General features: G+C 47.9%; 1 protein-coding gene across 3 annotated transcripts in view; it reads left to right on the top strand.

The window, feature by feature from the left end:
- Ubash3b (ubiquitin associated and SH3 domain containing, B) overlaps nucleotides 1–19,716 on the top strand; it is a 147,525-nt gene that overhangs the window by 100,812 nt on the left and 26,997 nt on the right. For 2 of the 3 annotated variants that reach the window (XM_006242848.5, NM_001191792.1), the window contains exons 2-5: nucleotides 5,930–5,983; nucleotides 6,674–6,860; nucleotides 9,837–10,035; nucleotides 12,975–13,144. In XM_006242848.5, coding sequence (XP_006242910.1) covers nucleotides 5,930–5,983; nucleotides 6,674–6,860; nucleotides 9,837–10,035; nucleotides 12,975–13,144 — 610 coding nt within the window. Of the gene's footprint in view, nucleotides 1–5,929; nucleotides 5,988–6,673; nucleotides 6,861–9,836; nucleotides 10,036–12,974; nucleotides 13,145–19,716 lie in introns of all 3 variants that reach the window. The other variant, XM_039081414.2, reaches the window with a different exon arrangement.

Raw genomic sequence — 19,716 nt, 5'->3', positions numbered from 1 at the left:
CGTTCTACTCAATGCCTGTGTTCAAAGTCTTTCCCACGTTTCCAGTCTTGCTTTTCTACCAGAGAGAGAAATAAATGGAAGGTCACCTCTTGTCCTCTGTTTTCAAGTTGGCTGCCAGCCTCAGGCACATTCTGAGCTGCCCCGGGGTCATGCAGAGGTGCTCAGCTCAGAAGACAGCCCTGAGAGTCTCTGATGTGTCTACCCAAAAGCCACATACAAAAGAAAAAAAAAGTTTTGTAGGGCTCTGAGTATTTTATATGAACAGAGCCCGGATTCTATCCCCAATACCACATGAATGGGTCCCCAGCACCATATGATGGCTCACAACCATCTGTAACTCCAGTTCCTAGGGATCCAAAGCCCTCTTCTGACCTCCATGGTCACCAGGCATACACATGGTGCACCCATGGACATGCAGGCAAGATACCTATACACGTATAAAACCTGCATGGTGGCACAATGTAATCAGAAGTTCAAGGTCATCCTTGGCTACACAGTTAACTTTAGGCCAGCCTGGGCTAAATAAGACCTTGTCTCAAAACAAGGCATGGTTTGGCCATTGTGTCTCCATTGTCCGCTGCAGCACAAATGGCTTCTTTGTGTGTCTGGACTTTGCTACTGAGAAACAGAATTGACTCCACCTAAGTCTGCCTGACCCTCAGAATGGCACAGACCGTTAAACTAATTTCCAACAAAGAGTTGTCTGGTTAATTAGGCCATTTTAAATTCAATTAAATGTGTTAGGTATGAAAGATTAATGCTATCCTGCAGGTTGAGTGGGTTTTTTTTTTATTTTTTGCATCTTGGAGATCATATTAAATATTTCCAAAATGTAAGGTTGTCTTGGCGACATGAAGAAGAGATATAATTAATTTAATTTTGGTTATGTCAGGTGTTTTATCCACTCGGAGGATTCTGTACCTGGCCTTGTATCTTCTTTTTTCTTTACAAATAGGTCTTTTGAACACAGACAACTGGAACGCACACAATGGGCTGGGGTGCGGGTAGGGGGTGGGGGGAGGCTGTGTTCCTGACTAAGAGCCTCTCTGAGTAGACTACACTGCAGTAGGGAAAAGTGTCTCTAAGCCCCAGATCAGAAATCTAAAAGGCTCTCACAGTTTCTTTTCAAGTTTAGCATGGTGTTTGAGGCGGTTCTCAACCTGTGGGTCGCATGTCAGCTGTCCTGCATACCGGACACTTAACGTGACGGTTCATAACAGTAGCAAAATTACGGTTATGAAATAGCAAAGAAAATAATTTTATGGTCGAGGGCATGTCTTAGTCAGGGTTTCTATTCCTGCACAAACATCATGACCAAGAAGCAAGCTGGGGAGGAAAGGGTTTATTCAGCTTACACTTCCACATTGCTGTTCATCACCAAAGGAAGTCAGGACTGGAACTCAAGCAGGTCAGGAAGCAGGAACTGATGCAGAGGCCATGGAGGGATGTTTCTTACTGGTTTGCTTCCCCTGCCTTGTTCATCTTGCTTTCTTATAGAACCCGAGACCATCAACCCAGGGACAGCACCACCCACAATGGGCTGGGTCCTCCCACCTTGACCACTAGTTGCAAAAATGTCTTACAATTGGATCTCACGAGGGCATTTCCACAACTGAGGCTCCTTTTCCTGTGGTAACTCCAGCTTGTGTCAAGTTGACACACAAAACCAGCCAATACAAGGGCACCACATGAGGAACTATATCAAGGGAGCACAGCATGGGGAAGGTTGAAAAGCACTGAGCTAGAGTAACATGGAGAACAGTTTCATAGGGAATTAAGAGAAGAGGCTCTTGTGGCATCTGGATATGACTGACTCAAACCTGGATCAGACCGTGGTCCCTGAAAGATACCCACCAATCAGGAACCAGCACTGCGGGCCTTTGGCTTGGCTCTTCATTTTCATCTGATTCTGTGCAATTTCTTAAGGAAAAACAGGCAGGGGGTGAGGGGACAACGAAGAGAAGGAAAGAGGGAAGGGGCTGGGAGAAAGAGAAGGACTGTGGGTGAGAAAGGAAGGAGGAAAGGAGAGGGGGAATGCTGTCACAGGCAAACCAGCAGGAAAGTTTCTTTGTGAACCTTCTAAAGCATGATCCTTGAGGCCATCTTTCCACATGCAAAGATCTGAAGATCCTGGGAGCTGGGAGCAGCAGGAGGACTCCCAGCTAAGGGGAGACTCCCAGCAGAGAGGAGGACTCCCAGCAGAGGGGAGGACCCCCAGCAGAGAGGATTCCCAGCTGAGGGGAGGACTCCCAGCTGAGGGGAGGACTCCCAGCAGAGGGGGGAGGACCCTCAGTAGAGGGTAGAACCCCCAAAGGGGAGGACTCACAGCAGAGGAGGTGATTGGTTGGCGATACTGCTGGCTCCTCCCAGCGGCTGGGACCTTCATAGAGGCCCGTTTGGCTCATCTGTCTTGTCCCTCAGCCCTTGCTTTTGTGTCAGCTGTTCTGGTCTCCTTCCTTGGTAGGCAGAAAGCAGGATGTTTTGTTTCATTGTCAACTACAAATGATTTAAGACCAGGCTGTTTGATGTGATGGAATGTCGGGAACTCACAGAGTGTCCCCACCCACTGGTCTCACGTGAGACCACCCTACCAAGAGTGTTTGTCCTCCGAACTGCCCCAACGTCACCTGAAGGTGGGGCTGGACTCTCACAGTCCAGGCTGAAGGGGAGCTTCTCTACCTGCAGAGGACGGGACTCTGAAGTGAAACCCCTGCCAGCCTCTGAGTTGCGCTGAGGGGAGCAGATGCCTGGCCTGAGCTGGGGCTTGGCCGTTCCCATCATCCTCCCACTGGCCCTTGGCGTTGGCCCCAGGGGTAGGCCGTGGGGGTGGTGCTCTATGGCAACTTGCTCTTCATCTGAGCAGAGCTGGGAGTCTGCAGCTGCTGTTCCGCGCGGGCCTGTTCTGTGGGCAGAGTTCTGGGAACAGACTCAATCCGTTGTAACCAGCTTGCTTTGAGCCTCCCGGCCTCCCTCTGAGGAATGGGGTTTTCCCTGCCTAGCAAGTTCACTCCTCTGTTTCAGAGGTATGAATTGACTTTCTAGAAACCTTTAGAAGTACATTTAAGAACCACTGTGCGCTCACCACAAAGCCCTGACAGCCTGAGTTCAATCCATTACCGCAGGAGGGTACCAACTCCTGCAGCTCCTCTGGCCTCATCACCACCACACTTCCCTCCCCCAAAAAAGGAGGGAGGCGGAAGCTGGAGAGTTAGCTCAGCAGTTAAAAGCACTTGCTGCTCTTCCAGAGGACCAGAGTTTAGTTCCCAGCACCCGCGTGCTGGCTCACAATCTTCTATAACTCCAGTTCTGTGGGAGTCAGTGCCCTGACCTCTGTTGGTACTAGGCACGAACACGGTACATACACATACATGCAGACGTGTCAAATAAATCTAAAAAGACAGGTTTAAAAACAATGTTTAAAACCTATTTCTTCCAGAATATTTCTTAAGGCTCAAGGGCCCTTGGTGCTGTTGCCAACACAGCTAACCCTCTCCGGGCAGGGTGTGTTAAGTACGAAGCTCCTCCCTCAGCCTTGCATTCTGTGTGAAGACCTGTTTAGGTGTCTTTAACCTGTATGCCACTCAAACCTTCCATTATCTCAATCCACCCTCCCACCTCTGAACCTTCTCCAAATAACAAGACTTTTAAGTTAGGGAGACCATAACTTAATTAGATCTCTCATTTCCAGAGGATTCTCGTGGCGGCTTCTCCAAAGAAATAAATTAAATTTCAGTCAGCTGTATTTCGTTGGGGGGAAGGGTGCAAGACAAAGAAATTGGATGCTCTCTATAAATAGCACATTGTCTGGGCTGAAAATGAGTTCTCATCCCAATTGTTTTGGGAACAATGGGTCCTTCTGGGGGCATTTAATAGCCTCCAACAACCCCTGACTGGTAGGCTTTTTTTTTTTTAATGTGGCTTCTCTACCTAAAAAAGGGAGGTGTGGGTCTCAACCCCCGGCAGTAGTAGTGGGGATGAGAGTGCTCCCTGCTTCTAAGCTGCCTTTACCAGCTTCCTTTCCCAGAGGCCCACCTCTTTTCTCCTGGACTTCATCTCAGTGAATAGTTTGTGTCTCACCCCATGCTGTTCCAGGTAGCCCATCGCTGGGGAGTTAATAAGGGAGAAAAGCCAGGCCTGCTTTGAGCAGATTTCTTCACATCTCTCTCCTGGAGTTTTCCTTGGGAGGCTGAAGAAACTGGGCACACACATGATATCTAAAGTCTCTCCCAGCCTGACCCAGAGACTCACTCATGGCTCTGAGTGGTCCATGGAGGGGGGCGGGGGAGACCCAGGATCCTCGGGTGAGAAGGAAAAGGATACTTGGAAAGAGTGACAGTTCAATTTGAATTCCTTCCCTCCTTCCCTTCAGCCCGAGGACCCCAAATCAGTGTAGTGGAAAGCACAAAAGTCATTACTTACTGATGGCTTGCTTTGAAAATGATCTCATACTGGCCACCTGTGATGTGTCAGGCACTAGCTAGCCAAGGCTCCGTGTAATATGACCCATCTTTACATTCCAGGACAGAGTAGAGACACGGTGTCTACCCACCACAGCCACCCCTCCCCTCCCAGTGAGTCGTCACCTTACAGTTCACAGTGCCTCTGCCTTGGTGCTGTCATTAGACTTCTGTACATTGTCAAGGTTCTCAGGCTTCCCCTCCATTACTACTACGATTACTATTACTACCACTATTACTATTACTACCACTATTACTATTACTACCACTACTACTATTACTACCACTACTATTATTACTATTACTACCACTACTACTATTACTACCACTACTACAACTACTATTATTACTATTACTACCACTATCACTATTATTACTACTATTACTACCACTACTATTATTACTATTACTACCACTACTATTATTACTATTGCTACTACTATAATTACTACTACTATTACTACTATTACTACCACCACCACTACTACTATTACTACTACTATTACTATTACTACAATTACTACTGTTATTACTATTGAGTCAAGGTCTCACCCTGTAACCCTGGCTGGCCTGAAATTCTCTATGTAGACCAGGCTAAACTCTGCTCCCCCCCCCCCAGTGTTGGATCAAACATGTGCACCACCATACCCAGTTCCCTCCACAGCTCTTGCCCCCAGAGTAATCAGATAGTTAGCTTCTAGCTCTTGTTTTCCTGCCTACTGGACCACATACCCCAGGGACAGGGACCGTGTGAATCTTGTTCCCCGTGAATCAGCACCAAAGCAGGATGCAAACCCAGAGCTCTGTGGCTCTGGCTGACCTGGCTTTGCAGTGCCCCTTGCAAACTTGAAAGTCTCACTGCAGTGAGCCTCTCGTAGCTACTGGCCCACCATCAGGAAGGCTTCGAGCTATCTCTCCAGAAGTAACTGGTAATAGCACTCCCTGGCTCTGTTTTGTCCCCAAAGTTGTCTGCAAAGTAATTGAACATGATGATCCCCTTGGGTCGTTGGGGCAGGAAAAGGAGGAAGAAGTGAGTTTATCCAAGTGTCCTTGTAGATATTTAGCACCGAGTCTTTCTGTTCTTCCCCACCCATTCCATCAAGGGTTATAAGAATCCACTCTGTGGGGGATCTAGGTCATTGGAAATGAGTGGGTAAAAATCGGGGAGAAAATGCAAAGACATGACAACTTTTAGGGAAGTGAAAATAAAACCCTAATGTGGAAACAACTGAAAATAGACAGCGGGATGTCAGGCTGCATGCAAATCCAATGCTAATTACATGGAAATTGATGACTTCCACCTGCCTTCCTGGGACCCTTGGGGAGCCCCTGCTGCAGGCACCTTTCCTATGCCACACAGCAGTGTAGGGAACGCACACTCCGATGTCACCTCTGCCCACTCCACCCTCGTGAGAAGAGCTGAGGGGAAGGCTAGAAATACTAACAATAGATATTTGGTTTCTTTTTTGCAGACAAAAAGCTCTGGCATCCACGGGAGGAAGAAGCGTTCAAGCAGCATGTGACTGGTTGGTATGAAATAAATAAATCCAGAGAATAGCGTGTAATTAACTCTGAGTGTCTATGATGAGCTCGCGTGTGCAGTCTTTTTTCTAATGGACCCTTCCAGGAGGGGAAGAGGCAAACGTGACAGACCCATTTGTCAAGCCCTGCCCTGGCCCCAGGGCATATACATCTCCTTGGATCTGTTTAAAGGCTTTCGAAATCAGATGGAGGCTCACGTTATCTGAGGCCTGCCAGTCACCTCTAGATTCACTGGACGCCTGTAGATGCTAAGCTGGCCAATTTAGAAAAATGTCCTACTCATGTACCAGGATGTCATTCCCAAGGATGAGCCCACGGGCCACCCTCCTGGACCTTCCTTTCGCTTTGGAGTCACACGAGCTCCAGAGTAGACTGAGCTGAAGGAATTGGGTGTGTGCGAGGAAACTCCTGTGTGGGGAACGGATTTGGAGTTAACCCAAGGATGCTTCCTGGAGAGCAGCTTTGGGGTTTTTTTAGGGAGTTGTGGGATGAGGAGAACAGAAGCCTCTCCATCTGAGACTTGGTTGGGTGTGTAAGCTTCAAAGGGTGGATTTTTACTGCACAAATGGAAACCCTTCTCCGTGTGGTCCTGGAGAGGGATGGGCCTGCCTCTTCTCTTTCTCCTCGTCCATTGTTCGCCAGTGAGGCTTTCTTGTATCTCTCATCTCCCACAGGTTGTTCTCCCACGTCGGGGACCCCTTCCTGGATGACCCCCTGCCTCGGGAGTATGTTCTCTACCTCCGCCCAACCGGTCCATTAGCCCAGAAGCTCTCTGACTTCTGGCAGCAGTCCAAGCAGATCTGTGGGAAGAACAAGGCCCACAACATCTTCCCCCACATCACCCTCTGCCAGTTCTTCATGGTAAGCCACATCGCACACCCCTGTCTCCCCACCCCGCAACCTCTCAGTGTCCCAGACAGACCCTGGGCACCAGGAGTGAAGATCAGAGCTTTTCCAGAAGACTAAGATATTTAGGAGTTCCCAGCACTGGGTGGACCTCCCAGAGGTCAGTGTGGTCCCCAGAGAGGGCCTCAGTCTACTTCCACTCCCCTGGCATCGGCTGAGGCCCTGGAACATCTGGATTCAGTGCATCAGGAAAATAATATACTTCTAAAACCTGAAGGATAAGCCCAACCCTTGATGGGTGGAAATTTGCCTGTCAGCCATTTGTGTAGCTTCTTCATACATGTTTACTGTCTACTCACTCCACTCTTAGGGTAGGGATATCAGTGTGTGTGTGTGTGTGTGTGTGTGTGTGTGTGTGTGTGTGTGTGTGTGTGTGTGTTTGCACACGTAATCACCTCATCCTCCTCATCTTGTACTCTAGCCTGAAACTCACTAAGGAGTCTAGGCAGGCTGAACAGCCAGTGAGCGCCAGAGATGTCTCCAGTCTCACCGCCCTGATCCTGGAGTCACAAGTCCATGCTAACACACCCAGGGTTTTTCAGGTGGTTCCGGGCATTGAACTCACATCCTCATGCTAGTATGGTGTGTACTCCAAGTGAGCTTTATTCCTGTATTTTTATTTTTGAGACAGCGACTCATAGCCCAAGCCAGCTTGCTCTGTCACCGGGGATGACCTGAAACATTTACATTCCCAATCCTCCTGCCTCAGCCTCCCAAGTACTGTGATCACAGGCACGGGCCGCCATGCCTGGTCAACTCTCAGGGTGGGGAGCAGAAGGAACAGAGAGACTGGGGATCCAGATAACAGGCAGGAAAAGCCACTCCCTCTACATGAACATCACCATGTGAGGTCTTACTAGAGTTTCTAGAGACCGAAGAGATAACTTTCTCTTGCCACAGTTCCTCATCCACACCCTAGCTATCCATGGAAATGCCTATTTAGAGGCTAAATCAATCCTCCATAATATAAGATATGAAGCATTCGTCCCCTACTCTGCTCCTCCCAGTGATGGAGTTGGCTTACCCACGCGTGTTCCGCACAAAGCAGGATGGTAGCCTTTTAAAAAACAGTTTTCAAAAATACATTTTGCTTTGGGTTTTTTTCTTCTTCTTCTTCTGGATGTAATTCTCACTTCGTGTGTGTCTCAGGTAAATAACGTGTTCCTAACACCTTGTCTCTAGCAACCTCACTCTGAAAATTAAATCGATTATCACTTCCTCTTAGTCATCTGAGGATCTTGCAGGAAAGCGTTTAGGCTTTAGAGAAACACTCATCCTTCCTCCCAACTCTCCAAAGAGGGTAGGTGGATGATGTCACCACTCCCCAGCCTCGTTCTTTCTTCTTCCCAAGGATCATGGGAGTGGTGGTGAAGACAACAGTTGTCTGAGGAGCAACTGAAAGAGTGCTGGAGGCTGTGTTCCTGCTTCTTTGTTTGTTGGTTCCCCCATCCTCCCCACTCCTCCTCCTCCTCCTCCTCTTCCTCCTCCTCCTTTTCCTGGTCCTCCTTTGAATCTGAAGTATCTTCCTCTCACTACCTTATTCCCTAGTAACAGGGCCTCTAGCTGAACTGGAACCTCACTTTTTTGTAGGGGGCGGGCTGACAGGCTAAGTGAGCTGTTGGGTTTCAGCTACCTCATCCTTCCTGTGTTGGGCTTACAAACACCCACAGAATGGTTCATAACTGTCCATAACTACAGTTTCAGGGGACTCAACACAATATAATTCCTGAGTGCTGTGCCTGGAATTTAAACTCTGGTACTCATGCACCCAAAGCAAACACTCCCTCACACTGAGTCAACTCCTTATCCTGCCTTTTCAGCAGGGGCAGGGGCACAAGGCAGGGTCTCACGTATTCCAGGCTAACCTAGAGCTCAATGTAGCCGAGGATGACCTTGAACTACTGACCTTCCTGCCTTCACTCCCAGTGCTGAGCTTGCAAGTGTGACCTCGCCACATCTGATTTATTTGTCCACACCCAATTTTACGTGGTGTTGGAGATGGAATCCTCTGCTTCTCGCATGCTGGTCAAGCAGTCTATCAACTCAGCTACATCCTCTGCTCCACCCTCCGGATTGTTTTTTTGTCTATAGGTGTATGTCTGTGCACTGCTTCCGTGCCTGACACACACAGAGGCCAGAGAAGGGTGTCGAGTCCCCTGGAACTGGAGTTATAGACAGCCGTGAACCATCATGTGGGTGCTGGGAACCAAGTGTGGGTCCTCGGCAAGGACAGCAAGTGCTCTTAACCACTGAGCCATCGAACTCCCCAGCCCCAAGAACTTACGTAATTGACAGATGCTGGTATCTGGTGTGACTGTTTGGTTTATGTAAGCATTATAGAATGCTGGCTGAGCCAATTCCTATACACACTGCCTATTGTCTCTGTCAGTTTGTGGTAAGAACTTGACCACCTACTACCTTCACCTTCTTGCTTGCTTTTGGGGCTGTCGATTGAGCACAGGGCCTCCAGCATGCTAAGAAAGGGCTCTAACCTGCACCCCATTCCCAGCCCCAAAAAATCCACCCTTTTAGCAAGAATACATCGAATGGCTTCTAGCTGTCGTTACCATACTGTCTTGTAGTTACTCTGAAATTCTGTTTCCTTTAACCAACGCCTCAACCCCAACCCTTGGTTTTTGTTTTCTGCTTAGCCAATCAGATGGCATTCTGGCAAGGTTTCCCAGGAACCACGACAGATTGAGGGTAGTGGGAAGAGGTGTCATGATGCATTCCTTAGTTTCATTTGCCCACTGGAGGGATAATCAGGGTCTAGATGATTGAGATCCCAAAGCTCTTCCCTCCCTCGTGGACACAAATGCTGGTTAAGTCATTGCATGATCAGCCCTGGCACTCTGGGGACGGCTGAGTGCCGAGGGGCTGCAGGCTTCTCTCTCTCTCCGGACTATAGTGAAGCCTGTTTTCCATCTCCAGTGCGAGGACAGCAAGGTGGATGCTCTGGGAGAAGCCCTGCAGACTACTGTCAGTCGATGGAGGTGTAAGTTCTCAGCCCCACTACCCCTGGAGCTGTACACCTCCTCCAACTTCATCGGGCTCTTTGTGAAGGAAGACAGCGCAGAGGTCCTCAAGAAGTTCGCGGCTGACTTCGCCGCAGAGGCTGCATCCAAAACCGGTAAACACCCACAGTTGTCAGTCCAGTCCCGGATCTCAATATCAGAGGTCGAAAGGACGGGGATGGGAAATAGTTATGGGACAGCCAACCTACAAAGAGGAGCTTATATATTTTGGCTCATAGTTCCACAGTTTTGAGCCAGTGGTGGTTGGCCCCGTAGCCTGTGGTAAGGCAGAACATCCTAGTGGGAGGACACAGAACAAACCTGCTCACCTCAAGGGGGCCAGGAAGTAGGAAGAGTGAGCACAAGAGACTGGGGTCCCAAGGTCCCCTTCAAAGTCACATCCCTGATAGCCTAACTTCATCCCAGTAGGGTCCACCTCTTAGAGAACCCACCTCTTCCCCATGGTACCACAGACTGGTGATCAAGTCTTCAACATTACGACATGTGGGGGACTTTTAAGATCAGAAGGTAACCTCTGCAGAGGAGAGGGCTGGAGACAGGCGGTGGAGGATCATGCAGAAGTGGATTCCTCTGGCAAAGAAGCACCCCACATCCCTTGTGAAAACGTTGCACCTCTTTGTTCTGCTGACCTGCCAAAGAGCTCGCCCATGCCTTGTTCCCTGACTCCAGGGACTCGGCTGTTCACACTAGACTGTAAACGCAGCCCTTTGTAGACTCCATCTCCTCTGGTGCAGATCTAAGAGAGCATCCTTCATCCTCTAAGCTCCCCCACTTAGGCCTGCTTTTATCTGGACCTGACCGTTCAGTGCAGAGCAGTGAAGCCACGTTAGAGTGAATCACAAAAATATTCACCAAGTTGAAGATGCTGAAATAAAGCCTCATGTAGCCCAGGCTGGCCTTAAAGTTATTTTGTAGCTAAAGCTGGGCCACAAACTTTTTTTTAAGATTTATTTATTTATTATATACAAGTACACTGTCTCTGTCTTCAGACACACCAGAAGAGGGCATCGGATCCCATTACAGATGGTTGTAAGCCACCATGTGGTTGCTGGGATTTGAACTCAGGACCTCTGGGAAGAGCAGTCAGTGCTCTTAACCACTGAGCCATCTCTCCAGCCTGGGCCAGGAACTTTTAATCTTCCTGTGATGGGCTCCTGAGTGCTGGGACTCCAGCTGTGTACCACCACATACGGCCTCCTCTGTTTCTGGGGACAGAATCCAGGGTTTCATGCTTGCTGTCCCAGTGCTGAGCTAAATTCCTAGCCCCTGAATCCCAGTGCTAAATGAAAGACTAGGGGATACCCACAGCTCTCCAGCCATACATTTAGGGGTGGCCAAAGACCGGAAGACCTGATCTAAGCCACACAGTTTACTTCGTTGTCTCCTAACCGTCAGTGGTTATCTTACAGGGTGTCTGTCTTCACTGATGTTTGTCTTGTGTGTGGGGTGATCCTTCTGAGAAGCCCCAGCATAGAGCTTAGCCCAAATCGCTGCTGTGTGGGCTCTCAAAAGAACTGTGGGCCCTGAAGAGACTCCCCGTGGTTTGGAGAGGGGGTCTTCTTAGATTGCATTTCTCTCTTTCAGCCAGGGACCAGCCACGGGTTTATCAACAGAGAACAGAAACGGTTCAGAGAGATAGAATAACAGGGAAAAATCACCTCTCTTCTTATCCATTGCTCTTAAGGAGTTTAGTCCCACTAAATATTGTCAGCCCACTAAATCACTACAAGAACCAAACAAAGCCTCAAATCCTTTACGCATCAGGAAAGCAGGACTGTGACCGGTTCTTAAAGTGCAGATGGAATGAGAGACAATCAAAGACCTGCTTTCCTGAGTGGGGATGGGAGACTGCCAGTCTCCAAGAATCTACAGTTACTAAGAACTTGGCGGCTTCATGGCTCTGTCCCTGTGGTGCCCCCTGGTGGTGATCTCCAGAATTGCATGACCCCGACTTCTCTGGTCTAGCTTTGTGGAAAGTAGGTCATTATGTCTTTGCCCTAGAACTCATGCCTGTGTGTAGTCTAGAATTACTGGTTCACCCAGATTCCTTCGACAAGTATCTTTAGTGTTGTTCTTCTTTCTGGGTGGCTCGATAAGGCTCACCCGCGAGCATTCATTTCATCAGCAAGTACTGAAGGCCGAGAGTATAGCTAGATAGGAACAGCCGCAAACACCTGTCTCGTGGACTCACTCCACAGACACGCTCTGCGGTATAATGGGAAAAAGGGCTAAAATCCAAAAGACCGGCTTCCTGCTCTATCTGACCCGCTAATTCTGTAAGACTTGACTAGCTACCTTAATTTCTTCTTGGTTCTTTCCTGGGAAGTAGACAGTTCTTCCGAATGTCACATACAAAGGGGAACTAAAGCTCATACCTCGTGTTGGTAGGTTTGTTCTGCTTTATTTTTGTCACCCTGAGAGGACATTTGCCAATGCGTAGCATGATTTTTGGGTTATGCCTTGGGCGCTGCTGCCATCCAGGGGATAGAGGCAGGGGGCTGTTACTTAATACTCTGTAACATCCAGAACAGACCTACAAGTAACTATTCACAAGCGTGTTGTTGGGAAAGCCTGTGAGGCTGCGAGGTCTCCCCCAGCCCCCTCTTTTCCACCGCACTCCCAGAATCCAGGAAATCCGATCCCAGATGAAGACAACCGCTCCAGCGGTCACAGCCACAAAACCCGCTTTGTGTTTCTGTATCAATCACATTGGCCCTTTAGGTCTCCTTTTCTTCGTCTGAATGGAGGGGCTGGGGATGAGCCCCTGGACTTGTCAGGAGGAGTCAGCCAAAAAGATTAACCCGAGCCCATCCTCAGCTCCTGCTGAAAAGCCATCTGTCGTGGTTTTTTATCTCTGGAACAGTGGGTTGATTGGGGCCTGGGATCCACCCCTTTGATTCTGCTGCTGCCTCTCCTAGGAACTGGCTTCTTTGTTATATGGGGAACAGGACACCTTTCTGGGCCCTTTTTTCTATCTCTCTTATTGTTGTGATTTCTTTTTTCTAATCCCCGAATGCTCCCTTCCTTTTTCCAGAAGTGCACGTGGAGCCTCATAAGAAGCAGCTGCACGTGACACTGGCCTACCACTTCCAAGCCAGCCACCTACCCACCCTAGAGAAACTCGCCCAGAACATCGATGTCAAGCTAGGGTGTGACTGGGTGGCCACCATATTCTCTCGGGATATCCGATTTGCTAATCATGAGGTAATGCTTCCTGGCAGCCCTGCATACTCCCAGGCAAAATCCAGGGATATTTGATAATATGCTCACATTTAGAGTATGCAGGGTACCGTCAGGCATGCAGAACTTTTTAAATTTTGTGCTCAAGGAGTTTTTAAGGGCCAATAAGGTGACTCAGTGGGTGATGGCGATTGCTGCCAAGCCTGAGGACCTGAGCTCAATTCCTGGAACCCACATGTTAGAAGGAGAGAAGGAAATCTTACAGGTTGTCTTCTGACCTCCCTGTGCATGTGTGTATGTGCACACGCATGCATGCGCGCGCGCGCACACACACACACACACACACAGAGAGAGAGAGAGAGAGAGAGAGAGAACACATTTATGAGAAAGGAGCTTTGAATCCAGCAAGGGAGAAGGACAGAAATGTAAAAAGAAATCTTGCCTGGTCCCTTTGAGAGGTTGTAAACTCTACAACAGAATGTGTGAGTGGGCATAACTGAATCCTACTACGGAAAAATGGCTCTAAGTGTTAGCATCCTTCTTTGGATGTAGTCAGCAAGGCTTTCCCGTCAATCACGTGTCTCTCAGAAGGACCATGTTAATCTTTTTTATCTGAAAGAAGACTCTCAGAGGTTAACTATCTGCTCTGAAGCGGCCCGTACAGTTGAAGCCACAGGAAGCAGAGCCTCAGTCTTTTGATCAACAAAGTCAGGTGATCCGTGTCTAAGGAAAGACCACATACCGTCCTTGCTGTATCTGCTGTTCCCTTTTCTCTCACAATTTCAGCTATCAGAAGCTACTATTTCACAAGTAGGGCTAGGGAGATAGGGAGATGGCCCAGTGGAGGGGTATCTTGCTGTGGAGGAGTGCTTGCTGTGCAAACATGAAGACCTGAATTCAAATCTCCGGCACTCACAAAAGCCCATGTTACCTCAGTATTGAGAGGCTGGCAGACGAATCTTTTTTTTTTTTTTTTTTGGTTCTTTTTTTTTTTCGGAGCTGGGGACCGAACCCAGGGCCTTGTGCTTCCTAGGCAAGCGCTCTACCACTGAGCTAAATCCCCAACCCCCGGCAGACGAATCTTAAGAGCTGGCCTAGGTTTATGGTGAGCTTTGGGGTCAGGGAAAGACCCTGTCTCAAGGGAACAAAGCGGCGACACCCAACCTCATTCTCTGGGCTCCATATGTGCACACCCAGGGCCACAAACACGTGGGGGCAGGTACTTGTTACAATTCATGCATGCATAAACTACATACACAGTACACACACGCACAAATTCATGGCTTTTCGATAACTTCCTTACAGCATATCGTTAGAACTTCTCTATTTTATTTTCGGTTTTGTTCTCAATCTATAAATTAAATTTGGCCATAGCTATTAACAGAAAAATACATAGAATATATACACTTAACGCAGCATAGAGAGTGTGCTTGGCACTATCTACAATTTCAGGCCTACCTCCTGGGTTTTGGAATGAACCCCAGGGCTAGTGGATAACTACTATAGTTAGATGAAAACCTGCCTTTTAGTTTAATTAATTTATTAAGCAATAGTTACATGTTTCCCAATTGTTCAACTACACCAGAAGGTTTTTATTGCTATTGCTGTTGTTAGCCCATGACCTTTTGACAATTCTTTTGTACTTTCCAAACATGTTAAAAATAAACAAGAAACAGGGGCAGACAGAACAGAACGTCTTGCTGACCCCAGGTAAGCTCGTTTGAGAAATGTTAAGAACCAGTCTAGGAGCCAAAGCTTCGAGGTGAGGTATGGCACTTTGGGAGTGGTGAGGTCAGGCCTTGCCTGACTTTCCTGATGAGAGCATTTGTCAGTCATTGACACTGATTCCTCCTGAGACAGACTAAGCAGGCTCCATCTGATCATAGAAGGTTGGCATCTGCTAGAATTACCAAGAAGATCCTTAAGGTTACTAGAGAGAAATGTGGTAGCCGGACTCTTTTTCCAAGGACAAAGGCAGAATGAAAGGTCAGGGTTGACTGTGCACCGGCCTACAGAGAAGTCACTTTTGCAAGAGGAGAAGGTGGTGTGGAATTTTACAGGGTTTGTCTTCTAAGGAACACTGCCCTCCGGTTAACTCCAAGGGTAACTGCTTTTCTGTGTGACCCACATTCTGCTCGTCTGTGCAGAAGGAAAGAGGCTGCAAATGCCCACGTGAATTATTCTAAAAATAACGTGGCCCCCTTTATCTCTTATTTGTGAAGGCTCAATTATTACAGCCTCTTCTGATAAGACATCCACTGCCCTGCAAGCTTCTCTCTCTAGTCATTTGGTCTTCTGGAGTCCCTTGGGTGTGTGATGTTCCCACCCTCCTCCTCCTCCTTCATTCTGTCCCCAGGAGGAAGACAGAATAGAAATCAACAATTTCTCAAATTCCCAGGCTAGGAATGGAGCTCAGTTTGTAGAGTGCTTGCCCGGACTCCAGGAATCCCCTGGGTTTGAGTTCCATCCCCACATAAAACTAGATATAGTGGGACACACCTGTAATCCCAGATCCAGGAGGGTTAGAAATTCAAGGTTATCCTCAGCTACACAGTGAGTTCAAGGCCAGCCTGGGCTTGTCTGAATAAAACAAAGCAAACAACAACAGCAACAAAAAGCCTAACCAACCAACAGAAAAGCAAGCAAGCAAACACACACACACACACACACACACACACACACATTCACACACATACACACATGCATACACGCACACACATACACACACACATACACACACATACATACATACACACGCACACACATGCACACACATATATATACACACGCACACACATGCACACACACATTCACACACATACACACATGCATACACACACATGCATACACGCACACACATACACACACATACACATGCACACGCATACACATACACACATACACACACATACACACACATACATACACACGCACACACACATGCACACACACATTCACACACATACACACATGCATACACGCACACACATACACACACATACACATGCACACGCATACACATACACACATACACACACATACACACACATACATACACACGCACACACACATGCACACACACACATACACTCGCATGCACACACACAGACACACATACAGGCTGAGGAGATGGCTCAGTGCAAGCCTGAAGGCCAGAATTCAATGCTCCAGAACTCACATCAGGAAACCAAAAGTGTTGTGCATGTGCGTGTACCTGTAATGTCAGTGAGGGCGGGGGTGGCAGAGACAGAAGGATCCCTGGAAGTTCCAGGTTCAGTGAGAGTCCTTGTCTCAAAAAATAAAGCAGAAGGGTAATGGAGAGATAGCTCAGCAATTACGAGTACTTGAGGACCCAAATTCAGTTCCCAGAACTCATGCCAGAGGCTCACAACTGCCTCTAAAGGAGATATCATGGCTCCTTCTGGCTTCCAAGGACACCTGCACACATGGTACAGACACACACACACACACACACACACACACACACACACACACTTAAAATGAAGTAGAAGGTTTAAAAACTCAACACTGACCTCTCACCTACACACACTTAACAAGTGTACACATGTGTATATATTGTTTTCAGTTCTTAGTTTTCTCTAAGGTTGAGGTGTTTCCTAGATTATTGCCAAGTGTATGAAGGATGTGTGGAAGTGGACATGGAGGATGTGTGGAGGCGGATGTGATATAGAGGATATGTGAAGTGGATATGGAGGATATATGGACGTGGATATGATATGGAGGATGTGTGAAGTGGATATGATATGGAGGATGTGTGAAGTAGATATGATATGGAGGGTGTGTGAAGTTTCTATGATATGGAGGGTGTGTGGAGGTGGATATGATATAGAGGATGTATAGAAGTGGATATGATATGGAGGATGTGTGGAAGCGGATGTGGAGGATGTGTGGAAGCGGTTACCATAACAGCTGTCTTGGGGCAAATCACACACCCTCAGCTCCCCTTCAGTCAGCTGCCTTTGTGTTTTGTCTCTGATATAATGAGGAAGAAAGAGACAACTAAGTTTGACCCAAGATTTTTTTGCAATATTATTTTTATTGTATGTGTATGGGTGTTTTGCCTGCATGTATTTTGCCAAGTGTATGAAGGATGTGTGTGCACAGTGCTTACAGAGGGCTGAAGAGGGCTCTCCCAGAATTGGAGTTACAGAAGGTCGTGAGTGCTAGGAGCTGAAGCCAGGTCTTCAGGTAGAGTAGCCAGTGCTCTTAACTGCTGTGTCCCCTCTCACGAATTCTTAGAAACAGACCCTAAACAAGACAAAAGTCTTATGGTCTGTTTCTAAGAATCAGCATGATGTAGGGCAAGTGAGGCCTGGGTCTGGTGTCTCTCAGACTTGGTCAAGATTTTTGTTATCTACTTTTGGGAAACAGAAAGAAACAGAACACTTGGGTCTGGATTGTTGTTTGTATGTTTACTGGTGCTGGCGACTGCACCCAGAGCCACGTGAGCGTGCATTCCACCACCACCAGCACCACCAACACCCCCCGGCCTCCGGTTATAATGTTAGATTTGCTGAACTCCTCTGAATTTTTAGGTTATACAATCAATCCAAGTTATTTACTGTCCCTCTGCCACATGCCTAGGGTATTTTGTCTCCAATCTTACTTTTTTTTTTTCAGAGCTGGGGACTGAACCCAGGGTCTTGCGCTTGCTAGGCAAGCGCTCTACCACTGAGCTAAATCCCCAGCCCCTGTCTCCAATCTTCCTTAAGCCCTGATGTTCTCAGGGATGTCTGAGATGGCAGGCTCAGCTTTTCTCGTTCTGCTGTTTTCAGTTTTTAGTTTTTCGAGACAGGGTTTCTCTTGGCTGTCCTAGAACTCACTCTGTAGACCAGGCTGGCTTTGAACTCAGAACTCAGAGATCCGCTTGCCTCCGCTGGGGTTAAAGGTTTGTGCCACCACCACCCAGCAGGTTAGGGTTAGGGTTAGTGTCAACTCACCTCTAAGTTCAGGGACAGGAGGACTTCTGAGTTGCTCTGAGTTCTTCAAAGGGAAGGCTGCACTGCCAGGACAGAGATACAGTAAACCAAAAATATGCTCTGCTCAAGAGCTGGGCCGAGTTTGACGATGCCCTGTACCAGGAAAAGTGGCGCTATCTTTCCCTGTATCACCACGTGCCCACCCAGAACTGAGCTTAAAAGAGATTTTTAGTGAGCAATTTTGTCTTTTGAAACAGTTTTTTTTTTAAAAAAAACAATTCATCAGAGTATTTGGCTTGCATGAAGATCAGAGAGGGACAGGGAGTGAGAAAGGCGATCAGAGGACAAACAGACAAGCAACTGAAAGATGATTGAAGAATTAAAAACAGAAGCAAGGACCCTAATTAGAAAGCCACGGAGACAAAAATATGCATTATCAACTCTGTCCTCTTGAGGGAAACCACATTTTCCCGGCTTTTTCCCTTGGAGACTTCCAGAAGAAAATGGTTTATTTGGTTTGGTTTGGTGTTTTATTTTGAAATAAGAACTTGATCTGTAGCTCAGGTTTGCCTAGACTCACTTATATAGACCAGGCTAGCCTCAAGGTAATCCTCCATCTCAGCTTCCCCAGGGCTGAGATTTCAGCCGTGTCCCTCATACAGCAGAGCTGTTTTGGTGACTCACAGTAGCATCAGCCATCTGGCTCCTTCAATGCAACCAACACTGGCCTTAGGCCTCAGGATCAGGAACCTGGGCCACTAGAAGAACCTATACCCCTGCAAGACTCTGTCCTCTGCATGTCCTTAGAGCATCACACTTAACCTTTATAGTCTAGGCATTGATGGAGACCAAAGCTGAGAACTCTGAAGATGGGAGTCAGATTATAGAGCCTGTCTGTCACTTCCAGACTTTAGGGAAAAGCCTTCTCCACCTTTCTGGCTGTCTGGAAATTATAGGCTATAATTTCCTTCCTATGAGGTCTCTTGCTGGTGATAAAAAATGTAAAATGAATGGCTATGTTTTTTTTTAAATGTCTGGGATTATGATGCTTATATACACCAAGAGAAGAGGCACCACCCCCTTCGAGTAGGATACATCGGCCACATGGCCTGGCCTCGTGGCTGCCCTGGGGCAGCCTTTTCTGAGCTCATAGAGCAGACATGTGGCCTCCGTCTGCTCTTGGGTGGAAGCTGGTTTCTCTCTGGTTACACACACGGCTCTGTAGGAGAGACAGCTTCAGTCTTCAGGGTCTTCGTGACAATTGTAGGCTTGAAGGAAGCCTTATAGGAATGGACTGCTTTGCTTCATCAGCTGAGCCACAGAGGAAGGGCCATCCTTCCTGAGCAGACCGGCGCACTGGCTGCTCTTACAGGAGACCTGGGTTTGGTTCCCAGTACCCATGTGTCAGCTCACAATGTTCTGTAACACAGTTCCAAGGAGTCTGATGCTCTCTTCTGTTCTCCGAGGGCTCCTGTATACACAGACATCACACACATGCACATACACGCACACACACACACACACACACACACACACACACACAGAGAGAGAGAGAGAGAGAGAGAGAGAGAGAGAGAGAGAGAGAGATCCTTTATTCCCAGTAGAAGTGACTCCCCCTCGGCCTGTCTGTGAGCCTGTGTAGAAGATGACTTTCCT

This window comes from Rattus norvegicus, chromosome 8 (genome assembly GCF_036323735.1).
Source record: "Rattus norvegicus strain BN/NHsdMcwi chromosome 8, GRCr8, whole genome shotgun sequence".
Lineage (NCBI taxonomy): Eukaryota > Metazoa > Chordata > Mammalia > Rodentia > Muridae > Rattus > Rattus norvegicus.
This window is presented reverse-complemented; position numbering and strand designations above follow the sequence as displayed.